This window comes from Manacus candei, unplaced genomic scaffold (assembly GCF_025592945.1).
Source record: "Manacus candei isolate 608988 ecotype Guabito, Panama unplaced genomic scaffold, ASM2559294v1 h1tg000230l, whole genome shotgun sequence".
NCBI classification, from domain to species: Eukaryota; Metazoa; Chordata; class Aves; order Passeriformes; family Pipridae; genus Manacus; species Manacus candei.
Genome location: NW_026138278.1, coordinates 65,930 through 89,349, shown reverse-complemented (window position 1 = coordinate 89,349; position 23,420 = coordinate 65,930). Strand labels below are relative to the sequence as shown.

The 23,420-nt window shown below is 62.6% G+C and overlaps 1 protein-coding gene and 1 long non-coding RNA gene across 10 annotated transcripts in view; both read right to left on the bottom strand.

Annotated features, from left to right (window-relative positions):
* Positions 1-381: 381 nt before the first annotated feature.
* Positions 382-23,420, bottom strand: part of DCTN1 (dynactin subunit 1) — a 54,677-nt gene continuing 31,638 nt past the window's right edge. For 5 of the 8 annotated variants that reach the window (XM_051774835.1, XM_051774836.1, XM_051774829.1 and 2 more), the window contains 26 exons: positions 20,305-20,325; positions 17,862-18,038; positions 16,643-16,840; positions 15,788-15,992; positions 15,381-15,459; positions 15,059-15,218; positions 13,789-13,893; positions 13,407-13,598; positions 12,642-12,758; positions 12,199-12,351; positions 11,489-11,649; positions 10,915-11,083; positions 10,404-10,472; positions 9,904-9,966; positions 9,394-9,543; positions 8,286-8,447; positions 6,376-6,507; positions 6,115-6,243; positions 5,106-5,248; positions 4,651-4,817; positions 3,726-3,740; positions 3,172-3,305; positions 2,497-2,686; positions 1,727-1,803; positions 1,299-1,388; positions 382-798 (listed from right to left, as the gene is read on the bottom strand). In XM_051774835.1, the coding sequence (XP_051630795.1) occupies positions 661-798; positions 1,299-1,388; positions 1,727-1,803; positions 2,497-2,686; positions 3,172-3,305; positions 3,726-3,740; positions 4,651-4,817; positions 5,106-5,248; positions 6,115-6,243; positions 6,376-6,507; positions 8,286-8,447; positions 9,394-9,543; positions 9,904-9,966; positions 10,404-10,472; positions 10,915-11,083; positions 11,489-11,649; positions 12,199-12,351; positions 12,642-12,758; positions 13,407-13,598; positions 13,789-13,893; positions 15,059-15,218; positions 15,381-15,459; positions 15,788-15,992; positions 16,643-16,840; positions 17,862-18,038; positions 20,305-20,325 (3,396 nt within the window). In that variant the 3' untranslated portion in view covers positions 382-660. The remainder of the gene's footprint in view (positions 799-1,298; positions 1,389-1,726; positions 1,804-2,496; positions 2,687-3,171; positions 3,306-3,725; positions 3,741-4,650; positions 4,818-5,105; positions 5,249-6,114; positions 6,244-6,375; positions 6,508-8,285; positions 8,448-9,393; positions 9,544-9,903; positions 9,967-10,403; positions 10,473-10,914; positions 11,084-11,488; positions 11,650-12,198; positions 12,352-12,641; positions 12,759-13,406; positions 13,599-13,788; positions 13,894-15,058; positions 15,219-15,380; positions 15,460-15,787; positions 15,993-16,642; positions 16,841-17,861; positions 18,039-20,304; positions 20,326-23,420) is intronic. The other 3 variants (XM_051774828.1, XM_051774830.1, XM_051774831.1) reach the window with 3 other exon arrangements.
* LOC127464519 (uncharacterized) lies at positions 6,516-7,723 on the bottom strand. Of its 2 annotated transcripts, none has more exons than XR_007901417.1 (3): positions 7,618-7,723; positions 7,259-7,412; positions 6,516-7,181 (listed from the first exon to the last, which is right to left on the bottom strand). It is a non-coding gene; the product is annotated as an uncharacterized LOC127464519 (long non-coding RNA). The 2 variants fall into 2 exon arrangements; XR_007901416.1 differs by having other exon boundaries at positions 6,516-7,201; positions 7,285-7,412.

Below are 23,420 nucleotides of genomic sequence, written 5' to 3'. Positions count from 1 at the left end.
GGACCGCGACTCCGAAATGAGACCAGTGTCAGCCCTGGGACCCTAAATGGGACCCCAGATGAGACCCCAAGTGTGCCCCCAGTGCCCCACTCGGGACCCCAACTGTCCCCGGTCCCATCCCGGGACGGCCAGAGCTGCCCTGCTCCCACTCCGGGTCTCCCTGTGCCCCCCCAGTGCCCTCCCAGTCCCCCTCCGTGGTCCCCAGTGCCCCCCTCGGACCCCTCCGTGTTCCCCCAGTATTCCTCTGTGCCCCCCACTGTCCCCCGCTCCCATCGCGGGCCCCCCAGTGCCCTTCTCGGACCCCTCCTGGGACCCCCGGTGTGCTGCGAACCCCCGTCCCCGCCGTGTCCCCCCCAGTGCCGGTGCAGGGTCCGCGGGCGGGTTCAGGTTCAGGGCATTTTATTGGAGAGCAGGAGCGCGGGGGGGTCGCAGCCCCGGCCCGGGGGCACAGGGGGGCACGGGGGGCTCCGGCCCCCCCGGGACGGCCCCGGCCGGGGGGGTCCCGGGGTCTGTAGTGTCTGAGAGCAGCAGGGGGGGTCCCGGATCCCCCCGGGGGAAGCGGCTCCGGCTCCACCCGCCAGTGAAGCCGATGGGGAGGCAGTGGAGGGTCCCCGGGGGGTGGGGGGGCGCAGGGGACCCTCATCCCGTTGCGGGGGACTCTCAGGCGACGAAGTGTTGTCGGAGGTGCTGCAGCAGGTCCGGGGTGAGCAGCAGCCGGTGCGCCTGGCCCTGCCCCGGGGGGCACGGGAACGACACCCGCCCGCACAGCGCCGGGCCCTGCGCCTGCTCCTGCTTGGCCTGCGGGACAGGGCGTGAGGCACCCCCGGCACCCCCATCCCGCACGCGGGGGCCCCTCCCAGCCACCGCATCCCCACCGCGACCCCCGGGGTGGGCCGAGCCCCGGGGGAGGAGGAGCTGGGCGTCCTGACCCGCCCCATCCCTTGGGAATCGGGATCCCTCGGGAATGGGAGTGCCTTGGCATTGGGGGGGGTTCCCTCGAGACTGGGGTTCATTAGGATTCGGGGTCCTTTGGGATCAGGGCCCTTCTGGATTGGGGGTCTCTTAGGACTGGGGTCCCTCAGGATCTGGGGTTCCTTGGGGTCAGGATTCCTTGGGATTGGGGAATCCCACGGGGTTGGTGTTCCTTGGGACTGGGGATCCCTCAGGATCAAGGGTCCCTTGAGATCAAGGGGCTCTCAGGATTGGGGGGTCCCTGGGGATCAGGGGTCCCTGGAATGAGGGTCCCTGGGGATTTGGGGGGTCCCTGGGGATCAGGGATCAGGGGCTGGGGGTCTCACCTTGAGGAAGGAGGAGGAGGGGAAGGTGCCGAAGGTGGTGCTGACTCCAGCACCCGGCTGCTGCTGCACCATCTCCCTCAGCGTGTCATCCTGGGGGGGACGGCACTGTCACCACCACAGCTGCCCCACAGAGCCCCTCACCCGCCCCACAGAGCCCTCCCCTGCCTCAGGAAGCCTCTTGCCCAACCCCCAGACCCCCCTGCCACCCCAGAGAGCCCCCTGCCCTCCCTGCATCCCCGGGCACAAGCCAGAGGGATCAGACCCGACTGTTCTGGAACGGGAAGGGGAAGGGGCAGCACTGAGAAGCCCCCAGGCCCAGCCACGGGGCTGCCCTGAGATGTGACCCCCCTCCCACCCAGCCTGGGGGCCCGGGGGGGCTGGGCAGGGGGTGCCACCGGGCCCCCACCCTGGGGAAGGCCCCTCCTCACCTTCAGGGCATCGATGGTGTTCTTGAGGGCGCAGAGCCGAGCTGTCTGCTCCAGGAGGCGTGCCGAGGAACTGCGGGCTGCGGGAACGGCACAGTGTGGGAGGGGATGGGACACGGCACAGGGATGGTGTGGGGTGTGTGGGACAGGGACATGGCACAGGGACAGTGTGGGATGGGATGGGACACGGCACAGGGACGGTGTGGGATGGGATGGGACACAGACACAGCACCAGGGATGGTGTGGGATGGGATGGGACAGGGACACAGACACAGCACCAGGGATGGCACGGGATATGTGGGACATGGACACAGCCAGACAGGCATGACTCCCTCAGGGGGTACAGAGGGGCTTGGGGGAATTTGAACTCCTCAAATTGGTACAGAGGGGGGTTTGGGGTGGGTACTGGGGGCTTGAGGGGGGTCTCACCTCCTCAGGTTGGTCCCAGGGGGGCTTCGGGGAGGTTTTGACCTCAGATTGGTACTGGGGGTTTTGGGGGTTGGAATTGCTGGGTTTTGACCTCCTCGGGTTGGTACTGGGGGGTTTGACCTCTTCAGGTTGTTACCGGGGGGTGTCAGGGGGGTTGGGGTGTTTGACCTGCTCAGGTTGGTGCTGGGGGGATTTGGGGTGTTTGACCTGCTCAGGTTGGTGCTGGGGGGATCTGGGGGGTTTGACCTGCCCAGGTTGGTGCAGTGATGCCCCCAGCCCGTGGCCGAGCCCCCCGTGCCGCAGCCCCCCCGTCATCCCCTCGGGAGTGCCTGTGTAGGACGTACTGGACTTGTTCTGCCTCATGTCCAGCACCTTGGCGTTGGCGCTGAGCTGGTACAGGGTCTCCAGGAGCTGGGTGGTCTTGCGGAACAGGGTCTGCGTGGGCAGCCCCTCCCCGGGGCGCTCCCGGGGCAGGGCCACCCGCGGCACCTGCAGCGGGGCCAGGCTGGCCAGCTCCATCTTCATCTGGGCACCCTGGGGCAGGGACACGGGGGAATGCCAGGGAAAGGTTTGCCAGGAGCAGCCGGGTGGAAAAACGGGATAAAACTGGAAAACTGGGGGATAAAACTCCGCCAGAGCCAGCAGAGCGTGGATCTCCCAGGGGTGGGAGCAGGGATGCCCACAGACACCCAGGGAAGGCCTGGGACACCAGGGATGCCCCTGGACACCCAGGGATGCCCCGGGACACCCAGGGAAGGCCTGGGACACCCAGGGATGCCCCTGGACAGCCAGGGAAGGCCTGGGACACCCAGGGATGCCCATGGACACCCAGGGAAAGTCTGGGACACCCAGGGATGCCCCTGGACACCCAGGGAAGGCCTGGGACACCCAGGGATGCCCATGGACACCCAGGGAAAGTCTGGGACACCCAGACTGATCCCACCCAGACCACATCCCACCCGGACCACATCCCATGATACCCCTGGACACCCCCCACCCCTCTGAGCCCGGCCCCCCACCTTGAGCATGTTGTTCTCGTTCTTGAGGTGCTTCAGGGAGAGCTGCAGGGCGTCGATCTGCTGCAGCAGCAGCGGAGAGTCCTTCACCTGCACGGGGCCGGAGCCGCCCCCCGGCACCTGCCCGGCCCCCACGCCTGGAGGGGAGGGAGGGACAGGCACCAGTGTCACCCGGGGTGGTGGCACCGGGCACAGGGACACGGCAGCTGCCACGTGTGCCCAGGCACCGACAGAACCATTCCCAACACGTGGCACTTCCCTGGAGAGGTCCCCAGCACCCCTCCCGCCCCCTCAGCATTCCCAGTGCCCCTTCCCGAGGGTGGGGGCTGTGCCAGGTGCTCCAGGGACCCAGCTCTCCAGGTGGGAGTCACCCCACTCTGCCCCCACCACAGTCCCACGCCCATCCCTCCCTTCCCAGTGCCCCGGGAGGCACCAGCCAGCAGCTCCCAGGGTAGGCAGCATTTGGGGAGGACCCAGATCCTTCCCCTGCTCCCAAACCCAGGGATTTGGGCACCCGGGGACACCTTTCCCCCCTCATGCACTGGGTGTGTCTGTACCTCGCTGCTGTTCCTCTGCAGCACAGGGAGAGACAAGAAAAAGCAGGATTAAAGCCCTGGATTGGGTGGGAAAGGAGCTGGGGCTGGAGCAGCTCCCATTCCCCATGACCCTGTCCAGGGCTCATCCCATTCCCACCTCTGGGAGTAACATCCCAGCAGCTGGGAGTGACCCCAGCAGGACCTGGGGGATGGCACAGAGCTCCTGGGCTGCTCCTGCTCCTCTGGGAGTGAGAACGTGCCAGCAGTGTCCCGGGAGCCAGGGCTGGGGATGTGGGGACATGGGAGAGGCTGCGGAGGGACAGGGGCTGCTGCATCCAGAGGATGCTGCATTCCAGGGCTGCTGCATCCAGAGGATGCTGTATTCCAGGGCTGCTGCATCCAGAGGATGCTGTATTCCAGGGCTGCTGCATCCAGAGGATGCTGTATTCCAGGGTTGCTGCATCCTGCATGCAGAGGATGCTCACCCAGGTGTCACCCATCCCAGATCAGGGCCAAAGGCTCAGGCTGCAGACCCACCAGGTCCCTGCCACACTGGGGCCACAGGCCAGGCTGCTCCATGGCCAACTGGTCATTCCTGAAGGACACCCCAGCTCTGTTCCAGAGGCCACACATTGTCCTGCAGCCAGAGCCCCCCAGACACCAAACACCTGCTCCTGCTCTGGGTGGGTTTTGTAGACACTTTGAGCAGCAGAGCTCCAGAACCCATCCCTGCCCAGGAGAGCCCCAGCAGGCACAGATCCCATGGGATCATCCTGCCAAAGGGACACCCCGGATGGCTCCAGGGATCATCCCATGCAGGGACACCCCGGGTGGCTCCATGGAGGTGCCCCCTGCCCTGCCTGCCCAGGGCAGCTGTGGGAGCACCCTTCCCACCCGAGGACTCCCCGTTCCCGCCCCGGTCACTCCGGTCACTCTGGTCACTCACCGCCGGCGATGCCGGACACGATGGAGGCGACGCCCGAGGCCGGGCCCCCCCGGAGCCCCTCGATCGTCCGCTTGGACTGGTTGTTCAGCCGCTGCTTCAGCTCCACCTTCTCCGACTCCAGCTGGTCGATGTCGGCCTGCAGAGCGTCCATGGTCTCCTCAAACTCCCTGGGAAGGGCACACGGAGGGGTGGCTGAGCCAGGGACGCTGCAGCCCAGGACCCCCTGTCCTGTCCCTCCCTCCCTTGTCCCCAGTCCCTCTCCAGCTCTCCTGGAGCCCCTTCAGGCCCTGCCAGGGGCTCTCAGCTCTCCCTGGAGCCTTCTCTTCTCCAGGGGAACCCCCCCAGCTCTCCCAGCCTGGCTCCAGAGCAGAGGGGCTCCAGCCCTGGGACCATCGCCAGGGCCTCCTCTGGACTCTCTCCAGCAGCTCCACATCCCCAGCCCATCCCACACTCACTTCTCCTTCTTTTTGAGCAGTGTCTGGGTCTCATCCAGCTTCGTCTGGATCTTTTCCACACGATCATCTGCGTCCTTGGATGCGCTGTCCAGCTTCTTCTCCAGGAGGCTGAGCCGCACGTTGGCCTCGCTGAGCTCCTCGCCCTGGAGCAGCAGGGAGGGAATCAGGGAGCTCTGGGAGCTGGGGGAGCCCCAAAATCACCAGAACCCACGGCTGGAACCCAGGAACAGATCCCAGTCCGACCCTGAGCATCCCAACACATCATGGGGAGAGGCCAGGGCAGGATCTGGAAGGTAGTACCTCCCTGCCCACAGGAAGAACATCCCCAGGAGATCTGGCTGGGATTTGGGATCATCAGCTCCACAGGTAACAAGCCACCCTGAGCAGGGAGGTGACTCCCACAGCACCCAGGGAGGCAGGGATGGGTGAGGAACAGGCAGGGATGGGTGAGGAACAGGTAGGGATTGGGGAGGAACAGCTGGGAAGGCAGGGATGGGTGAGGAACAGGCAGGGATGGGTGAGGAACAGGCAGGGATGGGTGAGGAACAGCTGGGAAGGCAGGGATGGGTGAGGAACAGCTGGGAAGGCAGGGATGGATGAGGAACAGCTGGGAAGGCAGGGATGGATGAGGAACAGGCAGGGATTGGGGAGGGACAGCTGGGAAGGCAGGGATGGGTGAGGAACAGGCAGGGATGGGTGAGGAACAGGCAGGGATGGGTGAGGAACAGGCAGGGGTCAGTGAGGGACAGGCAGGGATCAGTGAGGGACAGGTAGGGATCAGTGAGGGACAGCTGGGAAGGCAGGGATGGGTGAGGGACAGGCAGGGATGGGTGAGGGACAGCTGGGAAGGCAGGGATGGGTGAGGGACAGGCAGGGATGGGTGAGGGACAGGCAGGGGTCAGTGAGGGACAGGCAGGGATCAGTGAGGGACAGGCAGGGGTCAGTGACAAATAGCCAGGAAGGCAGGGATGAGTAAGGACCAGGCAGGGATCAGTAAGGAACACCCTACCTTGATCTTGAGGGACTTCTTCAGCTCCTTGATGACCGTCTCCCTGTCCTCCAGCTTCAGCCCCAGCCCCTCGGCGTCCGTGATCTCGGCCCGGAGCGCGGCCGCCCGGAGCTCTGCCGGGGGCGTGGGCTGGGACAGAGGGACAGGGTGGGTTGGGATGGCAGGGATGGGGTCCCAGGAACTGCCCCTGCCCAGCTCCCTGCCCACCTCCCTCCTGGCAGGGCAGGGCCCTGGCTGGTGCCGGGGCACGGCCGGACCCACCTTGTTCTGCGGGCGGTCGGCGTCGTACTCGCCCTCCTGCATGGCCGTGGCCATCTTGTTCATGGTGGCCATGAGGATGCTGCAGGACTGCCTCAGGCACTCGTAGGGATTGATCCCTGGCGAGCCATAGATCTGGGAAGGGCGGGAAGGACGTGGCTGGACCCCTGGGCCACGCTCACAGCCCCCAGGACAACCCCCTGCCCACACCCCACAGCTGGGGTTTCCCTCTGATGCTCAGGAATGTCCCTCTGATATTTAAGAATATCCCTCTGATGTTTAAGAATGTCCCTCTGATGTCCAGGAATGTCCCTCTGATATTTAGGAATTACCATTAAAACCCACATCCATCACACACCTTCCCTTCCATCAACAAAACCAACCAAACCAAAGCAAAAACATTCCCCCCACAAAAATCAAAATAATCATCAAAATCATCCCAATGCCGAACCAAAGTGGGGCAATTTACACAAAATCCACCCCTTGTCCCTTCACCACAATTACAACAAAATCAGCACAAACCCCAGAGACTCCACATCCGTTGTGTCCAGGGCAGGGGCTGGGGAAGGGGCTGGAGCTCCAGGAATGGCTGAGGGGGCTGGGGGGGCTCAAAGAAGGCTCGGGGGGACCTTCTCACTTCCTACAAGAATCCCCCATAATCATTCCCCTCTATGGGATGTGGGAATATGGAAGAGATATTCCATGTGGTGCTGGCCCTGGCAGTGCTGGGGAATGGTTGGACTCGATGGGCTCAGAGGGATTTTCCAACCTAAACCATTCCAGGATGCCCAATCCCAGCTCAGCTCACACTGCCCCGATCTCAGCTCAGCTCACACTGCCCCGATCCCAGCTCAGCTCACACTGCCCCCATCCCAGCTCAGCTCACACTGCCCCCATCCCAGCTCAGCTCACACTGCCCTGATCTCAGCTCAGCTCACACTGCCCCATCCCAGCTCAGCTCACACTGCCCCATCCCAGCTCAGCTCACACTGCCCCCATCCCAGCTCAGCTCCCACTGCCCCATCCCAGCTCAGCTCACACTGCCCTGATCTCAGCTCAGCTCACACTGCCCTGATCTCAGCTCAGCTCACACTGCCCTGATCTCAGCTCAGCTCACACTGCCCCATCCCAGCTCAGCTCACACTGCCCTGATCTCAGCTCAGCTCACAATGCCCTGATCTCAGCTCAGCTCACACTGCCCCCATCCCAGCTCAGCTCCCACTGCCCCATCCCAGCTCAGCTCACACTGCCCCCATCCCAGCTCAGCTCACAGATCCCAGCTCAGCTCACAGATCCCAGCTCAGCTCACAGATCCCAGCTCAGCTCACAGATCCCAGCTCAGCTCACACTGCCTCAGCCCAGTCCAGCTCACACTGCCCCATCCCAGCTCAGCTCACACTGCCCCATCCCAGCTCAGCTCACACTGCCCCATCCCAGCTCAGCTCACAGATCCCAGCTCAGCTCCCACTGCCCCATCCCAGCTCAGCTCACAGATCCCAGCTCAGCTCACACTGCCCCATCCCAGCTCAGCTCCCTGAGCTGCTGCTCAGCCTCCACAGGGCACTTGCTGCTGCCCAGTCCCTCCCACAGCTCCAGGCTGTGGTGTGTCCCTGCCCTGCTCACACAGGCTGGAATTCCACCCCATCCCCCGGAGCCGCAGGGACAGACAGGGCAGGGCAGGGGCCGCACACCCTGCCTGGCCTTTCCCAGCACAGACAGCACAGGGCAGGGGCCGCACACCCTGCCTGGCCTTTCCCAGCACAGACAGCACAGGGCAGGGGCTGCACACCCCGCCTGGCCTTTCCCAGCACAGACAGCACAGGGCAGGGGCTGCACACCCCGCCTGGCCTTTCCCAGCGGCATTCCCGGCTCGTTCCCAGCGGGCTGAGCCCCGGAGCCGCCCCCGGCCCCACCTGCTCGCTGACTTTGAAGGCCAGCTCCTCCAGGCGGGGGGCCGGCAGCCCCTCGGTCTCGGCCAGGGGCGCGATGAGCTGGGCCCCGGCTGCTGCCACCTCCTGCAGCACGGCCACCACCCAGGTGAGGTGCTTGCGGCACTCCAGCAGCGTGTCCGACACCTGCGGGGGGAAACGGGATGGCAGGGAAGGGCATGGCAACAGGGAACGGGATGGCAGGGAAGGGCACGGCAACAGGGAATGGGATGGCAGGGAAGGGCACGGCAACCTGGAAATGGGATGGCAGGGAATAGCACGGCAACAGGGAATGGGATGGCAGGGAAGGGCACAGTTCCAGGGAATGGGATGGCAGGGAAGGGCACGGCAACCTGGAAATGGGATGGCAGGGAAGGGCACGGCTCTGGGAATACCCCCCACCCCCGGGCTGGGATCCTGCCAGGCTCAGGGAATGTCACTGGGAGGGGGGAAACATTGGGATAGGGGAGAATAACTGAGGGATGGAGAGAGGCAGGTGTGAGCCCAGACCCCAGCCCAGGTGGGAACACAAACCCCACAGACACCATGTCCGTCTGTGTCCAGGGCAGGAGCTGGGAAGGGGCTGGAGCAGCAGGAGGGGCTGAGGGAGCTGGGGGGGCTCAGCCTGGAGAAAAGGAGGCTCAGGGGGGACCTTCTGGCTCTGCAACCCCCTGACAGGAGGGGGGAGCCGGGGGGGGTCAGGCTCTGCTCCCAGGGAATAAGGGACAGGAGGAGAGGGAACGGCCTCCAGCTGTGCCAGGGGAGGGTCAGGTTGGATACTGGGAAAATTCCTCATGGAAAGGGCTGTCCAGCCCTGGCACAGCTGCCCAGGGCACTGGAGTCCCCACCCCTGGAAGGATTTAAAACCCCTGTGGATGTGGCACTTGGGGACACGGTCAGGGGTGGCCCGGGCAGTGCTGGGGAATGGCTGGACTCAATGGACTAAGCGGGATTTTCCAACCTAAACCATTCCCTGATTCCGTGATCCCAGCTCAGCTCACACCATTTCCCTCTGCCCTGAGCTGCTGCTCAGCTTCCACAGGGTGTTTGCTGCTGCCCAGTCTGTGGTGAGGGGGGTCCCTGCCCTGCTCACCTGTGTTCCAAAGCCCAGGGCCGCGGGAATTCCCGGCGCATCCGTGCCCGGCATCCGGCGACGGATCTTCTTGCAGAACTGGCGGATGTCGCTGCAGGACGTCTCCAGGTCCTTGAGCAGGATGGCCAGGTCTGCTGCCTCCTGCCCGGCCTGGGGACACAGGGCACCTCAGAGGGACATGGGGACACAGGGGCACCTCAGAGGGACATGGGGACACAGGGGCACCTCAGAGGGACATTGGGACACACGGGGACCTCAGAGGGACACGGGGACACACGGGGACCTCAGAAGGACACTGGGATAGAGAGGGACCTCAGAGGGACATGGAGGGACTTAGAGGGGAAAGGAGAGAGGAGGAACTTCAGTCAGAGAGACACAGGAACATAGGGACATGGGGACACAGAGGGACCTCAGGCACAGGGGCAGCAGGGAGCTGGCACACACACACACACACACACACACACACACACACAGCCATCCCAGCAAGTCCTACCTGGAGGAAGGTCCTACCTGGAGGAAGGCCCGGAGCCGACACACCTCCACCCCCATGCAGTCCAAAGCACTCTGGGTGAACTGTGGGCACGAGCACAGGTCAGGGAGGGCCCTGGGGCACTCTGGGGCAAACTGGGGCACACTGGGGCCCTGGGAATTCCAGGATGGACCCTCCCACCACCCTGGGATTTTCAGGCCCAGGGAAATGGGCTGAGGCAGTCAGGCTGTTTCTGGCCTATTTTGGTTTCACTCTGTGGGGAGCAGAACAATGATCATTCCTTCAGGAGCTCTGGGATACACCCTGCCCCCCAGACACGAGGGTCTCCATGCTCCCCTCCCTCTTCTCATCCTTCCTGTCCCCATGTCCCCCCTCCTGACCCCAGAGCCCTCGTGCCACCACTGGGGAAGAGCTACTGCACTGGGAAAGGGGCAGCAGGGGCACCTCAGCTCCCAGAGGGATCCCAGGGGGCACAAAGGCAGAGACCAGGGATCAGGGAAGGGTCGGGGTCCCCTCTCACCTTGATGTGGTCAGCCAGCTGCAGGGTGCAGTCCTCAGCCTGGTCAGCCAGGTGGATGCTGTACAGGTGCTGTGGGAATGGCAGGATTGTTCCCACATGTGCAGGTGAACAACCCAACAAGAGAACCCTCAACAAACCCCAAACCTCGAGGGTTTAGCCCAATTTTTAACTGGAAGTGACAATTTGTGCAGTGACCCCACCAGAGACCCCCCAAAAGAGCAGGTGGTTCTTAATTCCACAGGTCAGCCAACCTGGCCTGCAGGTGGGGTACAGGAATGTGGGATGGGAGAACCACATCCCCGGGGACAGGGTGCAGGGACACGGCCCCAGGGGACACAGCCCCAGTCCTGGGTGTCCTGGGTGTCCTGGGTGTCCTGGGTGAGGCCACCCGAAGGAAAGGGCTGCCAAGGAGCCAAAGCCCAGCTGATCCATGTGCCCCGTGAGTGAGGGATCCCAGGTAGGACACCCACCAGGTGAGGTGGCACCTGTCCCCGTGTCCCCCCAGCCCCACCTGGTAGTACTTGATGGCTTTGGTGAGCGGCTCCACGTTGACGGTCTCGTCCAGCTGGTCCTTGTGGAGCAGCTCGATCAGGAAGTCCAGGGAGCGCTCGTGGACGCTCATCTCGGGGTACAGGGTCCCCACCTTCTTGTACACCTCCACGCTGCACTTGTTGAGGGCCCTGGGGCACAGGGACAGTCAGAAAGGGGCTGGGATGCACCTCTGGGCAGGACATGGGACGTGGGAGCCCCGAGGTGCTGCTGGCCTTGGGACAGAGGCAGGCCGACCCCAGTGGGTGCTGAGAGCTGGGCCCTTCCCGGGTCACCTCCAGGGGACACAAGGGGGGCACACAGAAGTGACCCCTCCCAAGGCAGTAAGGGGATCCTGCTGCTTGTTTCTATTCTGGCTTGCTCCCAGAATCCCTTCCCACGTCACCTCTCAGGGGGGACACAAGGAGGGTCATTGAGAAGTGACCCCTCCCAAGGCAATAAGGGGGATCCCAACACTTTTCCAGCCCGGCCCCCCAGGGCCCTGTGACTCGGCTCGCAGAGGCTGTGGGGGTGGGACTGGGGGCGCAGGTACTCACTGCTCGTATTTGTGGAGCGTGGCCTGGAGCAGGCTCAGGGAGTACACGAGCCCGGCGGCGAAGCTGAGCTGCTCCCCCGCGGCCCCGCGCAGCCCCGCGCGCTCCGCGCAGCTCTCGCTCAGCTCGAACCTCTCCTGGGCCTGTTTGCTGATCAGCTCCGCCTGGGGGCACACAGGGAGAGCCCTCAGGGCACCCCGAGCTTCCCTGCTCCGTGTGCTCAGCCACGGAGCAGCCACACACCCTCCACATCCCCAAAAGTGACCGGTCCTGGAAAGAGTGACCCACCAGCACCACCACCCCCACGGGCAGGGCCTGCCTCCTCCCCCTCCCTTCTCCCAGACCACTTTAGAATCATGGAATCATGGAATTATTTGGGTTGGATAAAGGTCCTTAAGACCATCAAGCCCAACTGCTCCCCCAGCACTGCCAAGGCCACCGCTGACCATGTCCCCAAGTCCAAGACCACGACCAACATCCACAGGGCTGTGAATTCCCCCCAGGGATGGGGACTCCCCCCTGCCCTCAGCAGCCTCTCCCAATGCTTTACAATCCTCTCCAGGAAGGAATTTTCCCAATATCCAGCCTAAACCCCACCAGGGGGGGAACTGCAGTCTCCCATGAACTTCTGGAAGTTCTCCACCAGCAAACACTGCAAATCCCGGCTCCAGGCGGGACAGAGAGCCCGGGTGTTCCCTCCCAGCCTGCCCCACCTTGCAGATGAGGCGGGGGATGAGCAGCAGCACCAGGACGCAGTCGTGGTCCCCGCCGTGCCGCAGGAAGCTGTCGGGCATGAAGGAGGTGAGGAGGGACACGTGGCGGTTCGCCTGCTGCACTTCCATCTGCCGCAGCTCCATCTCGATGGCCTGTGGGACATCACCAACTGCTCTGCACCCCGGCACAGCCCAGCCCAGCTCCTCAGCAGTGCCAATCCTGCTCCTCCAGGACACGGCAAAGCCTCATTCCCTGCCTGGGATCTCACTGCCACCCCCTGCCACGGGCAGGGACACCTCCCACTAGCCCAGGCTGCTCCAAGCCCTGTCCAGCCTTGGACACTGCCAGGGATCCAGGGGCAGCCACAGCTCTGGGAACACCCTGGTGCCAGCGCCTCAGGAGCGTGTCCCAGGGCACGGCTGCCCCACCCAGCTCTCCCTACCTTGGCGTGGGCTTTCGTCTCCGCAAACTTGATCTTGAAGTCGAACATCTCGGGGGGCGGCTGCTGCTGCTTCTCCGCAGACGCTTCCTGCTGGCTCATGAGCTCCCGGTTCACGTCCTGGGCACAGGGAGGGGGGGGTGGGACACAGGGACTCCAGCACAGAGACAGGGAACCCCACACCCCCAGCAAGCCCCCCCAAACCTCCCAGTGCCCCCTCCTGGGGGGGTCCTTCTGCCACACCCAGTGACGGGTGGGTGGGAGGCAGAGGCACCGAGTGCATTCCAGGCACTGTCCTGCAGCCAAGGAATCCCCAGGCTCATTCCCTGCCTCCTTGCCCTGCCAGGAGACCTGAAGCCAGGGCTGGGACAACCATCACCAGGAAGAATTTCTTCCCAGTATCCCATCTAAATCTCCACTTTTCCAGCAGGAAGGCATTCCATGTCCCTCCAGGCCCTTGTCCAAAGTCCCTCTCCAGCTCTCTTGGAGCCCCTGGCACTGGAAGGGGCTCTCAGGTCTCCCTGGAGCCTTCTCTTCTCCAGTCTGGACACCCCCAGCTCTCCCAGCTTATCCCCATAGGAGAATGCACTGGGGGCTTTCCCAGAGAAGGCCCACGAGGAACCACTCCCAGGCACCAGCCGTGTCCTGCCGTGCCCAGATCCCAGGGGAGCAGGAGGCAGCGCCTGTCCTGCCCCAGGGACACCTTCCCTGGGGACAATCCTGCTGGGAGGGCTCCGGGATGAGCAGGGGGGCTCCGAGGGGCAGCACCTGGAGGTGAGCCGTGAGCTCCCGGTACTTCTTGATGGTCTGCTGGTAGTCGGCCACGGTCTCCTGCGCCGCCTCCACGCGCTTCTCGGCCTCGCGCACGCGGCCCGTGGCCATGTCCAGCTGCTCCCGCAGCTCCAGCTCCGTCTCCCGCGCGTTCTCCTGCAGCTCGTCGTTCATCTCGTTCATGGCCTCCTGCGGGGAGGGCAGGGGGGCACACGGTCACACCCCGGGGGCCCCGAGCCCATGGGGAGCTTCCCTGGATCCCACAGCTCCGGTGCTGGGCCAGCCCCCAGCCCTCCCAGCATTCCAGCCCTCCCAGCATTCCAGCCCTCCCAGCATTCCAGCCCTCTGGAGCAGCCCCGATCCCGGGAATCCTCCTCACCAGGTCCCCGACGGTCTCACGCAGCTCCCGGACCTTCTCCTCCAGGTCCAGGTTTCTCTCGGTCAGAGTTTCCACCATCTCCTCAGCACCCAGAGCTGCATCCACCTGCAACCCAATCCAATCCACATCCACATCCACATCCACATCCACATCCATTCCCTTGCAATCCAGTCCAAATCCACATCCCAATCCATTCACATCCCAATCCATCCACCTGCAATCCAATCCACACCCACATCCACACCCACATCCACACCCCAACCCGCCCCCCTGCCATGACACGCATGCTGATCCATCCCTCTGCAACCCAACCCAAATCCACCTCCCAATCCATCCCCCTGCCAGGACACACATCCCACTCCATCCTGGAGCTCGGCACCACAGCCAGCAGCTCCCAAATCCTGTCACAGCCGTGGGATGTAGGGAACTGGCTATAGAACACGGCTTGCCTAGGCCGTGGGAACATCTTAGATAGCGAGGTTACAGTGCCCTTGTACGTGTTAGTTGGCTGGTAAACAGGACATTGTGATTAGCAAAACAAAAAGCAACTGAGAACCACCTGTGTCAACAAAGAAAAGGAGTAAGGGATGAGATCAACATTTAAGCAGAACCAATAATGAGCTTAGCTTTTGCAATATGTATGAACTAACTATAAAGCATATATTAAGCTGTTAGCAATGATCAATAAACGAAGCTTGCTGATTCTCATATTGAGCATCACTTTCTTCCCTCCTCAGGACAGTGGGATCCCTCTGCCAGGCTGTGGCACGTGGCTGAGGAACTCCTCGCCCCATCCTGGGCTGAGGGCAGGGCAGACAGTGCTCAGCTCCCTCCTGGGAGCAGGGAAAAGCATCCCTCAGGAGAGCAAACCCATCCAGACCAGCTGGCAGCCCCAGGAGGAAGACCCCACGTGGGAAGAGCCTTGGCTTTGGCTCCTGGAGCTGTTCCTGGCTCCTGGGCTGTGGCTCAGGGCACGAGGCTGGAATTCCAGCTCAGTTGACAGTGGCCACATGGAGCAGCCCTGGGAACACGGAGTACCATCCATGCCCAGTACTCAGGAGTCATCCCATGGCCAGGCAGAGCCCTGCACTGCCCCACTGCTGGAATATGGCTTGGAATTAGGGAATATGGGACCAGGGGTGTATCACCACGGCATCCCTTTGTGCAGCTCTCCAGGAGCTGCCCCAGCAGCTGCTCAACGCCCCAAATGGCCCCAAAGGGCCCCAAATGCCCCCAAACCTCCCTTCCCACCTCCTCCCCAAGGACTCACCTGCTCCTTCAGCTCATCCACCGTCTTCTCCGCCTGCTTCACCTCCTCCTGCAGCTTCTCCCGCTGCTGCCGCAGCGACTCCAGCTCCGTGTTCTTCTTCTCCATCTGCTTCTGCAGCTTCACGTGCTCCTGCTTCTCCGAGGCCGACAGGTCCCTCATCCTGGGACAGCCACAGCTCCGTCAGGGCCCAGGTAGGGACAAGGCCCTGTTCCCTCCCCAGACACTGCCCAGCAGCAGGAATTCCACGGGCTGCTCCGGGGAGGGCCTGGGGGAGCACGAGGGGCCTGGGAAGGAGCTTTGGGAAGCAGAGCTGGGCTCCCACCTGACCAGGGCCTCCTTGAGCCGGGCGTTCTGCTCCTCCAGCTGTTTGACCTGGTAGCTGGATGCTGCTCCATCAGAGCCTGCGGAGCAAGGGAAGAACGATGGGATCACAGCATCCCAGACTGGCTTGGGTGGGAAGGGACCATAATTTCTACCCAGTGCCACCCCTGCCACAGGCAGGGGCACCTTCCACTAGATCAGGTTGCTCCAACCTGGCCTTGGACATGGACACTTACAGGGATAGGGTAGCCACAGCTGCTCTGGAAAAATGCATTCCAGGGCCTCCCCACCCTCCCAGGGAGGAATTCCTTCCCAATATCCCACCTAGCCCTGCCCTTGGCAGTGGGCAGCCATTCCCCCTTGTCCTGTCCCTCCGGGACCTTTTCCGAAGCCCCTCTCCCGTCCCACCTTTCTCCTCGATCTCGTGCTTGAGGATCTCCAGGTCCATGGTGAGATATTCCACCTTCTCCTTGAGGGAGTCCACCTCCTGCTGCAGGGACTCAGCGCGCTCCTCGGCCATCTCCTTGTCCAGCGTGGCCATCTCGATGGCGTCGGCCGTGTCCGCCATCTCCTCCATGTACCGCTCCTTGGCCTCCAGGGCATCCTTGGCCTCCTGCGGGGCACAGGGGTCAGGGCACCCCGGGACAGCCTGGGCACACCCCACAACGGGCCCCAGGCCGTCAGTGTCCCCTGGGGCTCTCCCAGACGAGGTCAAATCCAAGCAACACCAGCTGATCTGGGATGAGAGGGGCCGGCCCACGGGCAGCGCTCCGGGGTGTCCCACTCCCCTCCTCCCTGCTCCACCCACAGAGAGCACGGCAGGAAAACCACCTCCAGGTGAGGATGAAGGCATGGAGAGAGGGAATACTGGAGCAGACAAATAAATCCTTAGGGGAAACAAACCAGGAATCCACCCTGGAAAAGCAGGGCAGGGAGAAGGGAATGCTCCTTGGCTGCTTGGATGGAGTCCTGGGAACTGCAGGCACAGGTGCCAGGAGAAGGACACCTGTCCATGGGGAGAGGGGGGGGAAAGGGAGCACCTGGAGAGAGGGGAAGCACCCAAAGAGAGGGAAGAGGGGAAGCAACATCCCACCTACCTCAGCCCAATTCCCAAATAAACCTGACGCTGATCAGGAGCAGAGGAAGTGGCCTCAGGTTGTATGAGGGGAGGTTTAGGTTGGATACTGGGAAAATTTCTTCATGGAAAGGCAAGCAAGGCTGGAATTCGCCCTGGAGTCACCTCTCCCAGGGACACTCACTGACCTTCTTGGCCTCCTTCAGGCGCTTCTGGAGGTCGGCCTGCTGCTCCTGCATTTTGCTCTTCCATTCCTGCACCTGCTCCAGCTGGATCTTGTACTTCTCCAGCTCTTTGAGCTTTGCCTTGTCCTCATTCCGTTTGATCTTCAGTGTCTCCAGCTTCTCCTCCAGGTCCCTGACCTGGGCACGGAGATTCTCCTCCTCCTGCAGCAGCAAGCCAAGAGTTAGGAAAGGAGCAGGGACACCCCTTGGACAGGGTTCTGGGAACATTCCTGGAACCCCATGGAACCTGGCCTGACTTTTGGCATCAAGTTTGGGGCAGTTTAAGAGAGGGACAAGGGCCCGGAGTGCCAGGACAAGGGGGAATGGCTTCCCACTGCCAGAGGGCAGGGCTAGATGGGATATTGGGAAGGAGTTCCTCCCTGGGAGGGTGGGGAGGCCCTGGAATGGATTTTTCCAGAGCAGCTGTGGCTGCCCCATCCCTGGCAGTGATGCCTCTGGCTCCCCCTCAGATGACCCTGCACTCTCCACTAGTGCCTGCTCAATCCCACTGCAGCATCCAGGCCATTCCCAGGTGATCTGCCCCCAGGGAAAACTGATCCAGGTCCTTTCCCAGGGCAGGGAAAGGCTGAGCCAGCACAGCAGGACACAGGGGAAGGGCTGCAGGGATGAGGGGATGTGACCCGGCTCCCTGGCAGCAGCTTCATGGATAAAGCTTCAACTGCCAAAGCTAGTGACAGCGAGGAACAGGTCTTGGAAAAACCCTACACAACATGGGAAACCCCCCGAGACTCCCCCTCTGGTGCTTCCCCAGCCCTGGACACTCCAATGCCAGTGGCACCACCAATAAAACCATTCCTGCCCCCAGGTACAGAAACCAGTTCCCAGAGAGCTCAGGGAACTGGGGACATGGGTGAGAACATCCCCTCTTCCCACCCCCTGGTGCCTTCTCCAGCCCACTCCCCTCCTTACCCAACCCTGGAACCAGCTCCTTGTCCTCTCCCACTGTTCCCTCCCTACCCTCATGCCCCAAATCTCTCCCAAGCCCTCATTAACTAATTAATCAAACCAGGATAGAAGTGATGAAGAACGACTTTAAAGATCAAGGCAGGAATAACTCTGCTGATTGGAAACCCCCGAGTGTGGGAAATGTCGGAGCTGTCCGGGTGGGCTTTGCCTCCCCAGGCAGGAGGGAGAGCCCTGGGCTCACCTGGGCACGACTCACCTTGGTGGGCGAGGGCACGGGGGGTGCCCCCGGGGAGGGCAGGCCGGGCGTGGGGATGACGGGGGCCACCAGCGGGGTCTGGGCGGGGGTCCCGGGCTCGCTGCTGCTCATCTCCCCCCCCGAGGCCGAGGCTGAGCCCGAGGGCCCGGCCCCGCCGGACGTGGGGGTGCGGGTGGGCTGGAACACAGCACGGGGGGGGTCAGGGCACAGCCAGGGAGGGATCCCACGGCTCTCACCTCCCCGGGGCTGCTCCAGGTGGGGATCCCCCAGCTCTCACCTCCCCGGCACCTCCCCGGGGCTGCTCCAGGTGGGGATCCCCCAGCTCTCACCTCCCCAGCACCTCCTGGGGCTGCTCCAGGGGGTGCCCAGACACCCCTTTGCAGGGGACAGTGGGGACACCCAGCCCTGCCTGTGCCCCTTGTGACCCCAGGAAGGCTGGGACCTCACACTGCTCCAGAGGAGCCGGGCTCGGCCACAATCCATGGATAATCCACTGGGGAAGGGAAGCTCCCAGACCAGCTGTGGCTGCCCCAGCCCTGGATGTGCCCAAGGCCAGGCTGGACAGGGCCTGGAGCACCCTGGTCCTAGTGCCACCATGGCAGGGGGTGGCACTGGATGACCTCCAAGGTCCCTCCCAAGCCACACCATTCCAGGATTCCATGGTTAAAGGTCCCAGCTCCAGAGGGTGAGGCAGCAAAAACTCGGAGCTCACCAAGACAGGAACCCAGTTTTAAGGAAACAAAGGGAAAATGAACAAGGAGTAAGTTCCCACAGTCCAGGGCCTGGAGCTGCTTCATTAGTGCTTAAGAGGCTGTTAATTAATCACTGGGACCCAGCCCTGAGGCTGAACCCAGGAATGGGAAAAGGGGAGCTGGTGCCCGAGGGAAGCACCGGGTGCCCCCAGGCCCTGCTGGTCTCCTCACAGACCCTGTTTCTGGAGCACTCACCTCTGGCTGTGTACATTAAATTTCCTGACTTTATTTTACTCCTGGAAATTGGATTTGTCAAGGTTTCACCAGGTGTGTGGTTCCACCCGTGGCTGGGCAGGGACACAGCGAGGCAGGAGCAGCACCTGCCCTCTGCCCTTATTTTTCCCAAAATAGAGGCAAATCGGCCTTAAATCGACTGCAGCGGGTCCAGAGCCCCTTGGACATGCCCAGCCTGCCCTCCTGGGGTGATCCTGGCTCTCCCAGGGATGGAGAACAGGAATCACCTCAGCAGCACCGGGCCCCACTTGCCTCCTCCCAGACACAAACCAGGGATGTTTGTGTTCCTGGTGTTTAGGGACCACAAACCCCTCACAGAGGGCAGGGGGAGGTGGGATACTGGGAAGAGGCTCCTCCCTGTGAGGGTGGTGAGGCACTGGAAGGGATTTTCCAGAGAAGCTGTGGCTGCCCCATCCCTGGGAGTGTCCAAGGCCAGGTTGGACAGGGCTTGGAGCAACCTGGGCTAGTGGGAGGTGTCCTTGGGTGGAACTGGATGGGCTTTGGGTCCCTTCCAAACCAACCCACTCCATCCCAACTCCTAACTCCATCTAACCCCTGCCAGTGCTGGTGTGAGGCCAAAGGATCAGGAGGTCCCACAGGACATCCCATCAGAGCTCCACCCAGCACAGAGACCAGGAACAAGAGCCACTCAAACAGAGGGAATGGGACGGGATCCCAGTGCCCCAGGGCTGATGGAATCAGCCAGGAGCAGCCAGGGAGGATGGAGCCCTTCCTGCAGCCTCCCCCAGCACAGGGGAGACAGAATATTCTCCATTTCCAAACCCAAACTCCACTGTTACAGAGCTTTTTGAGGATTTCTCTCCACGTTTCCTCTCCTCCAGCCACGAGCCCCTTCCCAAGGTGAATCCTGCTGGTCCCGAGCACAGGCTGGAACCACACAGCCCTGCAGGACACCTCGGGCTCTCCCCTCTGACAGGAGAGGTTCAAGATCCCACTGAAAAACACCCCACACAGGGTGGGACACTCAGGGATCAGCAACCCCCGCAGGGACACCCAGCAGAGACCCCCCAGCAGAGCCTGGGCACTGCCACGTGGATTCCATGCTCTGCTCCTCCAGCCGAGCTCTCCCACGGCCATCTCGCCCAGGGAAGGGATCCCAGGGATCTGGACCTGCTCCAGAGGAGCCCATCAGGAGCCCAGCAGGAGCCCAGCACTGCCGGGAGCTCCTCTGGGCTCTGCCTAACCAGGTGGAAGGACAGCGGGGACCAACGGCGGGACTGGCACCCCATGGGCCGGGTTTGTGTGGGGTTGGCACCCCATGAGCTGTGTTTGGGTGGGACTGGCACCCCATGAGCTGTGTTTCAGTGGGGTTGGCACCCCATGAGCTGTGTTTGGGTGGGACTGGCACCCCATGAGCTGTGTTTCAGTGCGGTTGGCACCCCCGGAGCTGTGAGTGCCCGGTGCCCCCCACGCTCGGTGCCCCCCCGGCTGCTCACCTTGGGCCGGCGGGTGCTGGTCTGGAGGGCAGCGGGAGCGGAAGCAGAGAGGACAGACAGTCACAGGACAGAGGAGCAGAGAGCAGCCGGAGCACAGAACAGCCGGCGCGGCAGAGCAGGAAAGGAGACAAAACACAGCACGGCCTCGTTAGTGCCCGCATCGTTAGTGTGCCCGGCATCGTCAGCGTGCCCGGCGGCACCAGCTGAGCCCGGCATCGTTAGTGAGCTGGCAGCAGGTGGGAGCTCGTTAACACACCCCCAAGGCCATCGGGGGGACCTGCAGGCACAGCTCCCGTGGGACCCCCTGGCACAGCTCCCGTGGGACCAGGGGAGCCCGGAGCCAGAGCAGCCCCTGCTCCCCCCCAGCCCGGCCCTGTTCTCCCCCTCCAGCCCCATGTGGGGACAGAGCCAGGGACAGGGAGGACTGTCTGAACCCCCACCCTGACCCCAGGGACACCCCGGGGCACATCCACCTTTATTTCCAAGGAATTTCTATCTCCAGAGGCACAGCCTGGTCCAGGCTGGCAGGGCACTCCAGGCTCCACGGGCACAGGGGGTTTGACCCCCCACACCTTTCCCAGATGCCCCCAGAGCAGGAGGCTGAAGGGATTCATTTTAGACAGGATTATTCCCTCCCCTCATCCCTCTGTTTTCCAAAGGGCCTGGAGCCCCCAGGGCTCTGCACTCTTTAACCATAAATCCCAGGGACATCACAGAGCTGCTCCCACACTTCCAACTTTTCCATCCATGGCTGGAATTAAACCACCCGTGCCTTTGGAGTAGGACCCCCCCACCCCTCCATGCACCCACACATGCAGCAGTGCCCAGCAGCAGCACAGAGGGGGGGAGGCCATGGGGAGACAAATATTAAATTAATGAGTATTTTTCCCATTACAAACAATCCCTAATTGATGGCAAAGAGGGAGTGGCGAGGCTGGTCTGGGGGGCAGTGGATGGGCAGGAGCCCCCAGCGTGGGCAGAGGGAACATCTGTCCAGAGGCAGCTTTGGAGTACGTGTCAAACCTTCCACATTGTCCTTCATTTCTGATTCCATGACCTAATCCCAGCTGGGAATAACCAGGAACAGAACAGATGGATAATGGTGCTGCCACACGATCCCAGCTCGGGATGCAGCCGGGACAGGGGGCACAGGGAGCCCCTCAGGGATCAATATCCAACACAGCCGTGCTCCCCCTGAGGCCCAGCACACCTCAGAGCTGGATTTTCTTTCTTCAGAATAAACATGGATGTGTTTTCACTTCCAAATGTCCTCTGGCATTCCTGCAGCCAAACCCTTCTCTGCTCACTTCCAGCCTTTTCCCAAAGGCTGCACTCCACGGGACACCCATTTCAATCCCAAGGGAGACATTCCCATCTTCCACAGCATCTGCGTGGCCAAACTTGTCAGGAAAATGGAATGATGACAGTGCAAACCCCAACCCCTCAGGGCTGGCTCAGGAAGCCCTTCAGGAGCTCTCTGGCATCTTCCCGAAGTCCGACTGAGCACTGATTACATGGAGCAGCAACAAAAATCTGGGAAACCCTTGGAAAACTGAAAACCACCTGGGGATTGCACCCGTGGAGATGCCCCTGCTCCCTGCCACACACGCTGGGCACGGTGCTCCCGGTGCCCTGCCCTGTGCTGTTGGCACGGGAGCCCCTGCAGTGGGGCAGGGCTGGGGGGCCCACACCGACCTCAGAGTCCCTGGACATGGGGAAATGTCACCAGAGATCACTGAGCCTTGTCCTGGGCCATGGGATGGGGGACAATGAGGGGGGGACACCAAGCCTTGTCCTGGGAGACAGAGTCCTGTCCTGGGGGACACCGAGCCCTGTCTGGGCCATGGGATGGGGGGACTCCAGCTCAAACCCCACCTCAAACCACACTGAACCCTAAAACCAGGGAGAAACCTCCTGGTAACTATCCCTAAACCCATGTGGAATGACAGGGAGTAATCCTGCTCTGTGCCTCCTCCGGGGCTTTGGTCCCCTCCACGTGCAGACCACCAAAAGCTGAAGCTCTGAGAGCCCCGGGATCCTTGGAGAGGGGGCAGAGGGAAGCTCTGGGATGCTCTGGGATACTCCAGCTGCTCTCTCCACCAGGGCTGGCCTCCTCTCCATGCTGGCTGTCCCTGTCCATCTGTCCATCCCCATGGCACAGCTGGCACCAGCCAGTCACCCCTGGGCTCTGGGAAGCCCTTGGCAGGACGGTGAGCAGGATGGAACATGGATTCTCTGGATTACAGCATTGTGCTGGGAGCAGACGCTCCAACCACACCTGCCCCCTGGATCCGGGATGCTCCGAGCAGCCCCTGGGAATGCTGTTCTGCTCAGGGCTCGGGCTCTGCTGTGTAATGCTGCTGCAGCAATATTTGATGCCATTACAGAACCTCCGATCCCTGGGGAGCATCGGGGGCTCCGAACCGGCGCTCCGACATGGACTTGGCTCCTGGCAGCAGCAACTCCGGGAACATCCTCCTGGAAATCCTCCTGGATAGCACGGACTGCCTGTGGCAGGGCTGGCACTGCCCACTGAACGTGGGGTGCGGGTCCCGCAGGTCCCTCCCGACTTTGTTCTGCTCCAAGGGTGGGAATCCTGATCCAGGCGGGAACACCGAGCGCCGGGTGGGTGGGCAGGTCTGTGTGAATGTCACCTTCCAGCAGGACAGGGAGGAGCCACTGAACGCTTCTGGACGAGGTTTGAGGGTTCCTGATGTGGAAAAGCCCAACTTCCCAGACCGCAGCTGCTGCTGCCAAGGATTCCCTGGAGTTTCCAGGAGGGTTCCTGCAGCAGCTCCCGAGCAGGGCGGGCAGTGCTGGAGGTGATTCCTGGGAAGTGACCCTCTGCAGGCCCACGCTGCCCACCCGAGCAGGCAGGATGCCATCCCACTCACCTCCCGGGAATTTTGGACCAGCCCTCTCCAGACACAACCTGCAGCAGGACGAGCCCCTCAGGGTGTGGCTACCTGGGCTATTCCCGGGAATTCTGCATTTCAAACAACCACCCGGCCCACGCCCAGTCTCACAGGTGTGATCCCGTGTGCAGGGGGAGGAACAACGGGGAAAGCAGGATGAAATCCAGGTGTGGTGCTGAGCACCGGCAGCCCCTGCTCCCA